This window comes from Pundamilia nyererei, unplaced genomic scaffold (genome assembly GCF_000239375.1).
Source record: "Pundamilia nyererei isolate P.nyererei 1_Seehausen unplaced genomic scaffold, PunNye1.0 scaffold00012, whole genome shotgun sequence".
Lineage (NCBI taxonomy): Eukaryota > Metazoa > Chordata > Actinopteri > Cichliformes > Cichlidae > Pundamilia > Pundamilia nyererei.
This window is the reverse complement of record NW_005187413.1, coordinates 5087515-5098688: the sequence shown is the minus strand read 5'-3', so window position 1 is coordinate 5098688 and position 11174 is coordinate 5087515. Positions and strand designations below refer to the sequence as shown.

At 38.3% G+C, this 11174-nt stretch overlaps 2 protein-coding genes across 4 annotated transcripts in view; one reads left to right on the top strand and one right to left on the bottom strand.

Moving 5' to 3' along the window:
* The window catches only part of LOC102201193 (mucin-3B), a 39494-nt gene extending 37478 nt beyond the window's left edge, over positions 1-2016 (top strand). The window contains exons 2-9 of the mRNA XM_013908569.1: positions 5-136; positions 312-430; positions 583-647; positions 751-953; positions 1085-1250; positions 1461-1625; positions 1740-1810; positions 1950-2016. Of these exons, the coding sequence (XP_013764023.1) occupies positions 5-136; positions 312-430; positions 583-647; positions 751-953; positions 1085-1250; positions 1461-1625; positions 1740-1810; positions 1950-1999 (971 nt within the window). The 3' untranslated portion in view covers positions 2000-2016. The remainder of the gene's footprint in view (positions 1-4; positions 137-311; positions 431-582; positions 648-750; positions 954-1084; positions 1251-1460; positions 1626-1739; positions 1811-1949) is intronic.
* Positions 2017-4462: 2446 nt separating this feature from the next.
* Positions 4463-10814, bottom strand: errfi1a (ERBB receptor feedback inhibitor 1a). 3 transcript variants are annotated; one of them, XM_005724634.1, is made up of 4 exons: positions 10640-10814; positions 7922-8127; positions 7675-7757; positions 4463-7416 (listed from the first exon to the last, which is right to left on the bottom strand). In XM_005724634.1, the coding sequence occupies exons 2-4, from the start codon at positions 8071-8073 to the stop codon at positions 6431-6433; spliced, it is 1221 nt and encodes a 406-aa protein (XP_005724691.1). In that variant the 5' UTR covers positions 8074-8127; positions 10640-10814; the 3' UTR covers positions 4463-6430. The 3 variants fall into 3 exon arrangements, with proteins under 3 accessions (XP_005724691.1, XP_005724692.1, XP_005724693.1); XM_005724635.1 differs by having other exon boundaries at positions 7675-7754; XM_005724636.1 differs by lacking the exons at positions 7922-8127; positions 10640-10814 and adding an exon at positions 7845-7898 and having other exon boundaries at positions 7675-7754.
* Between the last annotated feature and the right edge of the window lie 360 nt (positions 10815-11174).

Genomic DNA, 11174 nt, shown 5'->3' with positions numbered 1-11174 from the left:
TCAGCAACAGTTAGTTTTTCTTCATCAATTACTCTCCCCACAAATTTGACATCCTCTTTGACAACAATTGTGTGCCAAGATTTTGCCTATGGAGACTCATGTTCTTATGGAGAAAACAACACTGTCCCAATCATTGGTGAGGTTTTTCATTTCCGTATAGTTTTTCTTAAAAATAATATATTTTCATTACCTTTTACATAAATTGATATTTTGACTTCTTGCGTTATATCTGTGTTTTCTCCCCCACTTTTGCATGTCCAAGGTAAAATGTTGTCATAAATGGCTTTTAAAATCTTTCAATTTTTTTGTAGATACTGCACCCGTGCGCAAAGTAAACATTACTTTCAAATTCAACGTCACTTTTATCCAGGCTTTTCTTAATTTAACTTCACCTGAATCACAGATATTCATCAACAAATTAGAAGCACAGGTACAGATAATTTTCTTCATATTTAATATTATGAGTTATTATTTTTAATTAGTATTACAAAGTATTTTGTAATACAAAAAAATATAAAATTATTTAAATCTTTTACCTGAAATGTTGCATAATCCCTTCTGTCCTTTTTTTTTTTTTTACAGCTCAGAAGCCTGTGTAGACAAGCAGATCCCCAGGCCTATAAAACAGTTAAAGTAATCAAATTAAGGTAAATTTTCCTTCAACATTTATTAAACTATTTGTTACATTTATTATTACCTTTTAAGAAAGAGATAGCTGTTTTCTCATAACATTTCTACCATTTTTTGTAGTGAAGGAAGTGTTGTTGCAAAGAGCCTGGCGGAGTATCAGTATCAAAACAATGAAACTCAAATCGAGTTTATTAACACTCATCTTAGTGTGGTTTTGAAGAATATCCTACAAAATGCAAATAACCTCAACAAAATTTCTTTGGCTTTTGGTAATCAAAGTGTGGAGTTAAATGATCTCAGCTTTGAGGCACCTGCCATTACTAGTAAGTGTGTTGTATGTTGTTCTAAATGTAAAGCACAATCAGCCATTCTTTATCCATTTTTTTAAAAATTTGTCCTGTTTATTTTACATTATAGTATGTTGAATATATATATATGTTTTGAAATCTTGTAGATATCACAGAGTTGAAGCCTTTTATTAACTGCACTCAGTTTGCTAATTACACTGAAGAGATTAGTAATGGTCAATGGCAGTGTGTTGGACCATGCAAAAGAAACCCTGATTACTGCAATGGACACGGAGAATGTTTAAATGACATTTACAGAGGCCCAGTCTGCAGGTAATAAAATGTCTGTCTGTCTGTCTGTCTGTCTGTCTGTCTGTCTGTCTGTCTGTCTATCTGTCTATCTATCTATCTATCTATCTATCTATCTATCTATCTATCTATCTATCTATCTATCTATCTATCTATCTATCTATCTATCTATCTATCTATCTAGTTTTTTTTGTAAAAACTATTTTTATTAAACCTCTTTTGAATTTTACCCAGGTGCTACGAAACCAGCCTGGAGCAGTTTTATGGTCCACAATGTGACCTTTTCCGCCGAGGTCCAGGTTTCTATGGAGCACTGTTTGGCTCACTCGCAGTAGCGCTCCTGCTCTTCATTATAATCGTCATCGCTGTCATTTTCAAAAGGAGACATACGTATACTTGGTGGGTTATGATGCCTTCTGCGCGTTTTCCTGTAATGTACTCTGGAAAAAAAAAATCGCTTTTTGTGTTCAGTCATTGAGTAAAAACACAAACAAGCATCCTTTTCTTTTTTAGGAAAAGGAGCAACTCTCAGAGGAGAAGATTGTCTTTTCTTGAGGGAGATTTCTTTGACTTCACTGATACACGTATGTCTTACTCTAATTACTATCATATTCAGAGATTTATTATAATAATTATTTATGATTAGTTATTAATAATGCAATAATTATTTTAAACTATTTTTCAGCAATGTTTAAAAATATGATTTTTGACTTTGTCTTTCAGGAATTTCCAACTTGGGACTGGCAGGCACTTATAGATCAGAAAACATTTAGAAACTGATATATTCACTATATTATATAAAATTAAGCAATTAGTTACTGTTTTAATCGCTAATAATCTTACTTAAAGATCAGTAAGAACTATCATCTTTTAATTTTAAAACATTTTGAAGTTGTTTTGCTATTTATCATTTATTTATAAGAACTTAAATTTAATGCATATGTTTTTGCACGTATATTATTTTCCGCACCAACATATCATGGAGCACCATTTCTCTTTTTATCCTATCTTGACATATCTTTCTCAGCACTGTTCAAATAGTAAAAATAATAATAAATCTCTTTTAACCTGAAGTTTTTGCCTGGAAAATCTACATTTTCTGAATGCACAAACTGAGAAACCCACTGTATTATCTATAGATAATTTTGTTAAATAACAAGTTAATTTTGTCTTTAGTGTTATTAAACAATATGCAATATGGGCTAGCTACTGCTTATACTCTATGATATATCTCTATTGAGCTTGTTACAATTAACATCTAACAGTAGTGAAACACAAAAAATGCTTACTGTAGCATTCAAATACACACATTTGCATATTTGTTAAACATCTGTTCAGTTAAAATGTTACACAGTATCTATGCAATGGTTTTACTGTATCAGATAGGTGCTTCTGTTTTTTGTTCGTTTTTGCTTTTTAAACAGCATCTCTATTTTTATCCATTAAAAAAAACAAAAAAACTTTGACACCCCAACAAGAAAATAATCCAGACTAGGGCTCTGCAGTCCACAGTCACCTGCCACTAGATGGCATAGATGTGCTTATTTTAAGTGTTTCGCTTTTGAAGAGTCAAAGGAGAAAGAGACACAGACCATGGCCTTTAATGGAATTTTACGATTTTTTTTTTCATAGAAAGGAAATCAAACTACTTTTGCATGTATTTGCAGCTGATTCATAATAGAAAAACAAACTTAACTTTGGTTCTTTTGAGATAAGCCCTTGATTTGGTTTTGTCTCCACCTAGTGCCTCAATAGAGGTGGTACACTGAGCAAGTTCTTTACCTTTGCTTGATGTTCTATATTTCCTACACAGGTACTGTGACCTGAATAAAATTTAACCAGCAGCACTGCAGCCCGAGTTAAATATTTACAAATCACCTCACAGCAAACGATAAGAAAAGTTACGCCTAAACATGAAGTTAATGCAAACAATGGAACTTATTTTTTAGTCTAGCTTCATGATTTTTGTTTTGTGTGTGTATGTGCGTTCCTCTGTGTGATGGAGTAGAGGAAGACACACAATCCATACTTCTCCATCCTCTCTTGAAAATATATGAGATTGTGGATAGTCTAGCTATAGATATACTGCATCATCAGCACTTCTCCAATATGACCATTCCTACTTTTTATTTCTATAGTGTAGACCTATGAAGTCCTACAGAAACACCTAAACATATATGGGCTCTTTAACACAAAGAACTGTAGTGTAACCAGCAAAGTAGAATTTGTATAGCAATTAAGGGAATAATTACAAAAATCATAATATTTTTATCACAGAAATTAGTTTATTTCACTCATTAATGCCTCCAGAGTGCCAGAGTTTAATTCATTGAGGCAGGAAATGTATTTGATGAGAAACTGAAAGATAAGCCATACATATTGTATGTTTGTGTATGGGGTGTTGAAATTTAATGGAGAGAAAAAAAAAATAGAACTTTCAGGATCTCTTTTGTTCCAGTTTCTATGAAATTGTGGCTACAGAGAGAAATATAAGTCTTGTGTCCATTATGACTTAATGCATTTGTGACTTGTAGTGCCACTAAAGGGAAAGGATCTTAGAATACCGATTAATAAACTATGTTCAATCTGAATGCAAACCGGTCTTCCTGTTAATTTACCTATTTTTTTGTCTTTCTTGCCTCCAGCAATTATTTTAAAAGCGCAGTGAGTCTTTCTTTGGTAGCTATAGTCAACATGCATGCTGTTGCTTAGTAACTCACCTAAGCAAGAACCAAGTGAAAAGGTTTTCAGGTGGCCTAGACAACTTAACTTAAACTGTCACCTTTTGTTTCATTGAGAGAAGTCACTGTCTTAAGCAAATCAGCAGAAATACAAATCACTAAGGTCTCCGCCAGTATTGTAATTGGAGCTGAACTGTGGCTCATTTAGTAATTATTTGACCTCTAATGGGGTTTACTGTGGTTTTGGCTCCACGCCTAACCACAAGGATTCAAACTGAGAATAAAACACTTGTAACAGTGTTAAAAGGGCTTTAAAAGCAGTGGGTGCAAAGCCCGCTGCCAAGGAACGATGAAGCAATCGTGCAGGAGGAAATTTAGTTATAACCAGGAAGAGGAAGGCATTCTACTGTACACCTGTCACTCTTCTTTCTTTGGATCGAAGCCAGTCACAATAAAGTACACCATGAGGGCGTGTGGGTGATAAAACAGGCCAAACAGCTGAGTTGAGAGTTCACTCTTGACAGGTTCAAGACACAGGACGAAGCAAGCTTATAAATAAGTCACTTTATTATTGCTTTCTTTTTAAAGACTATATACTTATCAACTATTCATAATAACAAATGGAGTTGTTAAATACTGTACACAGCATACTGAACTCTCCCAGTGCATGTCTTCGCCACAGCAGAGTGTTATCTCTTGATAAACTAGTCTTCATTCTGTTTTAACATTTCTAATAAGACATATGAATACCTTAAGATTAAATAGTTTGTTTTTTTGTGTATGATGTAAACATTTTTCCAAACATTTAAGTCAAAAGCAACATTGTGTTGGTAAGATCTGTGAACAGAAGGAAGAGAAGAAAAAAAGATACTTCAATGACCGATTGACCTTAGCAGTTATTTGTTTCCCAAACTGAACACCGTGTTTGATACCAAGGGTTACTTCAATACATGTGCTACATTTTCTATATCATCCTGACGCCTTGTGGATAATGTACAACAATTTAAAAAAAAAAAGAAAAATCATACATTTTGTAGGCTGCCAGCAGCCAAAGTCTTTCAGACCACACCCACTGCAATCATGTAAGGCAGGAATGCATGTGCAGAACAGGAAAGTCTGTGTCAGGTAGGTAAACCCTGTACTGTCTTTGTAATGCATTTGTATTAACAGATTAGTCAAACATCTCTCATCTAAAATCTATTTCATCTAAAATCTCCATATTAGGATATCCGGTTAGAACAGATTTTGCGTTTGAATTCATTGTCTTTTCCTACAAGTGTTAGGTCACATATGGAGCCGTTACCTCATCGCTCGTGGATTACAATTTCAATTTTCACCTGTGAACACAATTTAAAGCAGGGAGTTTGTAAAGGTATAAGGATAATATCAAAGTGAGGTAGTACTTGAGGCAAATGTGTTTCAAGCAATGACTCACAGCTTGACCAGAAAAAAAGAAGAAGAAAAAGAAGTAGCTTCAATTGGAAGAACAGCACACATTCACTGACAGTCAACAGACCAGTTCCTGTGCAATAAAACAGATCTGGAGACTGACAGAAATAAATCAAATGTGTGCACTTCTTAGAAGGCTCTACTAAAAAGCGGGCACTGCTAACAAGTGTTGCACAGTAACAAGCATTGTTGACAATTCTTTACTAATTAAACACTTTTCCCAACTGCTGTTCACATGCACATATGCGCAAACACATCCACTGCACATACACACACAAATACACTCAAGACGCTACACCATACTCAGCTGCACTGGACAATCCAAAAGAAATATGGTTAGCTACTAGTAATGAACCCACCTACTGGTACAAAATGTACCATGACAATGTGCCATATGGGGTGAAAAAACAAACAAAGAACAAAACACAACACAAATTTACTTTGAAGTAGTCAGCCTGAGTAAGACTGACACTACATCAAGGCGCGAAACCCATATCAGTATTGATATAATAGCACACAGAATCGGCACGTGCTAGAATCCTTCATTTTGTTATAAATTCATCGGGCTTGTATTTAGACTTCATATATTAAGTGATACATGGTTACATTACTGACCTTTTTGTCCCTTGTGAGATGCAAAAGCACCATCAAAAAGCCCCAGTGCATCTCACAAAACATCCACACCACATCAGACACAAAACACTGAGCACACAAGGTACAAGGCCCGCTTGTACTTTCTGGCCGTACCACATCTTTACTAAAACAGAGCAAAATATTGGATTTCATAAAATTAAAATATATTTTAAAAAAATAAGCTACAGACTGTTGAACTTTGCCCACAATCTTTAGTTAGACATGGTTTTCACAGAAAATATCTTTTCAATATTACCAGTAACTGTACACAGTGCGCAAATACCCTGTGTGTTCAAAATACATAAGGGGTATTACAAAAAGAAAAAAGAAAAAAGGTAAAAGCAGCAGTTTTAAAAGGTTGTTGGTGTCCAATTTCACCATTTTGTCAAGTGGGTTTTGCGCATGTACAGTATAGTCTTCTATTACTTCCACAAAAACTTTTCAAACAAAATCCACCTGTGCTTTCTTTCTGGTGTGGCAGTCACAAGGCGAGTCTGCAAAAGGAGACCGCTGAGGCAGAAGGTAGTAATGTGTGGTGCTGGCCTTCTTGCCATTCTCCATAATAGGAAGGATACATGGGGAGCCCTCACTGTTCTGTCTCTGTAAACTCCGACCGCTTACATACTTAGGATCTGGTGCAAAGCTTTGGGTTGGGGGCATCACCCCGTTAGTGTATGTTGGGAGGCTCTTAGGGCTGGGAGTGCGGGAGCTGCCTGTGGACAGAGGGCCTCTTGGAGGCAGTTTGGGTGGTTTGTCCTCATCGCTGTAAGCCCCAGATGAGACTTCTGCTGACCAGCGCCTGCAATCTGTCTTGACGTTACGTGGAGGTATAGGAGGGGGAACCTCTTGTTTATCCATATTGTTGGGGTACCTTTTTGGGCATGTGGGTCGTGGCAGCTTGTGTAAAGATCCAGCTGGTCCAGAGAGAGAGCGTCGTAGCCTCCTCTGAGCGGGTCTTTCCTGTGGCTGCTGCTCATACTGTTCCCGTACTTCCTGCAGAGGATTTGCCTGATGGTGCTGTTGGGGTTGCTGCGGGCTTTGCGGTCCTAATGGCCCATCGTAGTAAGCGTAGTTAATCTGCCCACAGTCCTTGAAGCTCCGGTGAGATAGAGGATTTCTAAAAGCTGATTTAGAAAATTGATCAGACACCAGGCGGCAGCTGTCGTCTGAACTTGTGAAAAATTCTACCTCACTGTCCATAGCCTGCTCATGGGAGATATCTGTCTGTGGGGGAATAGGGGGTAGAGGCTTAGAGCATCTGCTAGGTGTCTGTGGTGGGCTGTTCAACTCGTTAAATGACAGCCTCATCAGCAGGTCATCATCAGCAGGACTTGGGGTGGAAGGTTCATTGCTGGAGGACAGGAAGAGTTGGGAAGGCCGGGATTTCTTTGAGAGTATTCTCTGTGAGTTGGGACTGTGTTTATGTCCTGCCAAAAAAGTAAGTTGAAAAAATAATAACCATCAGACAAGTGGCAGATTGATAGATAATTAAAGTAAATTAAAGACAATAAAAATCGAATACTATAATACTACACTGACTTTATAATATTCAGGTTACAACAATATGTCCAGTATGTGAAATAACAAACAATGAAAGAGAATTCATGCAATGCAGCATTTGTGTAGTTTAAAAGGTACATCCTGTATGAAAAAGAAAAAAAAGGAAATAAAGATATTTAACTTACTCTCATAACTTGGAGGTGGCTCCTTTTGCTGGGCACGATAGCTGTGATCTATGTTTGCCCTGTCCATACTGAAGTAGAAGCTGCTAGAAAAGAAGAATGACGTTTCAGAACAGCAGTGCTTCGTCACAGAAATGTGACATATTGAAATTAACAGAAAATGTAAGACTAACCTGAACCATGCAATTTCAACATGACATGCACATCCTTTCTAAAGTCTTTCTCTAATGAAGTGCACCACAACACTCACTTGTCCAGTACATGGCGATCGCGCCAGGAGGGTTTAGATCCAGCCATGCTGTGACAGTAGCTGCCCCGGAGAAAGGGGTTTTCTATGGGAAAAGAGATCTCCTGGGCAGTCAGGCCCACTGTGGACATGCTCCAGGCACCCTCGGGTCGCATCAAAGCCAGGAAACACTCAGATCGCCCGGCTGGCTGCCCCTGCTTCTGGTGTACCTATATTAAAAAACAGCCATGAATGAATTGGCAAAAAAAATAAATAAATAAAATCAAAAGTAGGTCAAGTGAAACAGATCATCGTATAGGACACTAAAAACGCTCTAAAAGCAGAGCCAGGTGATTCTCATTAGACCAGATCTTTAATAATGGCTTTTGGGTGACAACAATTTCCTATGGCCTTCAGGACACTGGTGTCCGAGCACACCTGGAGAACGTGCCTTTCAAAATGTTCTATTCACAGTATTCCTCATTCAAAGCATGAAAGCAATAGATGGTGGAAAAGGTCACTACTGGTCATGTCTGCTTTTGTAGACCTGAATTAAATGGCATGTAAACACACTTGCTGTGGGTTTGGAGAACCAGTGTAGAACTACTTTATCACAAAAGCATTCTGACATGAAATCGAAGGTAAACACAGGTGTTACTAACATACGATTTAGATCTTGCATTATAATAGAACAGGACCTTCATTAGAGTCATTGCTAACACATTGTGTCAAAACATGCTATGAAAAAGTTGTATTACCCTTCATGTTTTACATTTTATTTACCGTGTTAGTACAAAGGTGTAGCTGTGTCAGCTGAAAACAAAAGAAGAAAAAATACACCCATTTTTTTTTCTTTTCCTATAGAGAGGTACTGAGCTTTACATTTCACCTGTGGCTTGCAAACTCCATGAGCCTGAGTTCAGCATTGCATTCATGGGTGTGAACTGTGTAACCAACTTTCGAATTTCAATTTCTGCAGACTGTGTCGCTTAATAAGTTTAGTTTATTTTAAAACTGGACTGTGCTGTGCTGGTGTTTTGCAATCCTGTTCCTCTTGAACAGGAAAGTTCAAGGGGGCTCCTCCTGTTACCACAGATATACCTGATGTTGCAAGAACGCCCCCACGCCAAATGAACCGAATGCTCGTGTCATGTCAACTATGTGTCAGGGCTGTATAAACAATGTGTACATTATTCAAAGGGGGAGTAATCTAATATTTCTGGGGCATACATAGAGTAAATGCAAAATAAATGGCCTCAAATAGAGTTTAAATGTTTCAACTGGGTTTCAGTCTCAAGTGGAGAAAGCCTAGAAAGTCATAAAATGTGTTTTAGATGAGCCTTAAAAATAGTGCATCAGGGGTGAGCGCAGTTGCTTTTTGTTCCATGACTGAGTTTAATTAGACATCATTATTACACGATTACAATGCGTCCTCAGAATCATCTCTTCTGGAAACTACTAAAGAGGTGCATGCACAGCTAGAGCCACACTGTCCTCCTGACAATGTAGGAGTGATGACTGAAAAGAACACGGCTCCCTCGTTCCTGGTCTCTTATGAGCCATATTTATGTGCTAGCCTGACAGCTGGAGCGAAACAAAGCTCTAAAACAACAGGAAGCCTGAGCCATCAGTCTGAGCCAAACTGCCCAAGAAGGCATGCAATCCCCCTGGCCAGGGCCATCGATTCGGTTCGGCGGGGACGGGAAGCAACATGATCCTTGATAATGAACCCCCAGGGGCTTGTGCTTCCTCTTGCAACAGGTGCAAAGACAGTTCATCCTGGCGGTTAACCATATTAGCATTTACAGGCAACAGGATTACACAAATGATGTAGTCATGCAGATGTCCAAGTCGGTTAAATCAGATAATCCGGCTGGAGAATGTGGGCCTTCTTATGGTCAAATGTGACTTATCTGTTTATACAATAAGAAGGCAAGCCAAGGCTAACTACGAAGACAACTCAGTGGCAGTGGGCTCGAGAAAGGAGGGGGTCCGCTGAGCTTCCTAGTGATGTAAAACACCACCGGTTTGCCTTGAATTCAAGCTTACGGCCGTCACCCTCAGGCCTTGACAGGAGTTCACACCCCGCTCACGACACCCCTGCAGCGGTTTCCGAGCAACCATACTCGCTCTACCTGTGCTGCAAGCAAACAGTGCGCACACCCCCCTCACTTTACCGGATTGAGATAATAATGGTTAAAAGCCCTCCAGCAGGCAGGTGACTCACGCCACAACACACAGTCAGCTATTTGGCAATGATGATACACAGTGAATTGTATTTCCCTTTTGTTTAAGAGGAAAAGACCTAAATTAATATTGCAGCTTAAGAATTAAAGAGAACGATTATATAACTTCTGTGCCATTGCAGACCTATAAAGAATATAAAACACGTATCCTTTATAGTTATCAGTATAGACAAACACATAGAGATACATATTCACACGTTTCCCTCCGTTTTTCTTTTTTTTAGATTATTATATTGTAAGTTTTTTAATCATTTTGCTCTGGACTAAGTTGTTCCTCTTAGTATACGGCTCTGTCAGTGAAAAACAATCAAAAACAACCATAAGATATAGAAATAAAAATAAAATGAAATAAAAAAAATAATCCGAATAAGATCTCAAGTTGCATTAAGCAATTGTGTCTGCCGTGCTGGCACCGACATACAAAACAACAGACAGACAAGACATGGATCCACACAGTGGCTCTAAACAGACATTTCAATTCACTTTTTGAACTCACCTAATTCACTTCGCAGTTCTCTCCGCTGACTGACCCCTAAAGTCCTCTTTGGTAAAATGCAGCGCCTCAGTTTATTTCGGGGTTCGATTTGAATCTGTAATCGCCAGTTTTCAGTTGCATCAGGAACAGGTCGCCAAAGACTTGGCGACACTCAGGCATTACTGTGACACTTCTAGATAAGTCTACTAGTCTATTGTATTGAGCTATCTCTTATAGGCTCACTACACTGGCGACCCAGTGGCTCCGCCTTCCTTAAAGCCACAGGCTTCCTTTCCACCAGTCTGCAGTGTGCATGAAGCACAGAAAGCTGAGTGCATATGCACTGCATGTCAGCCTTGAATATATTTAAAAGACTTAACATAGGTTGACTTATGTGATGCGGTGAAAGTCTGCAGGGCTCCATATATCTCTGGACAGAGCAGGTTTGAAATCAAGGACACAGTCAGGTGATAAACTGTCCCACTGGGACACATTTATCACACAATGAATAAATGCAACCATGGTTCAGTTAATGATACATTTTCCCCAGAACGTT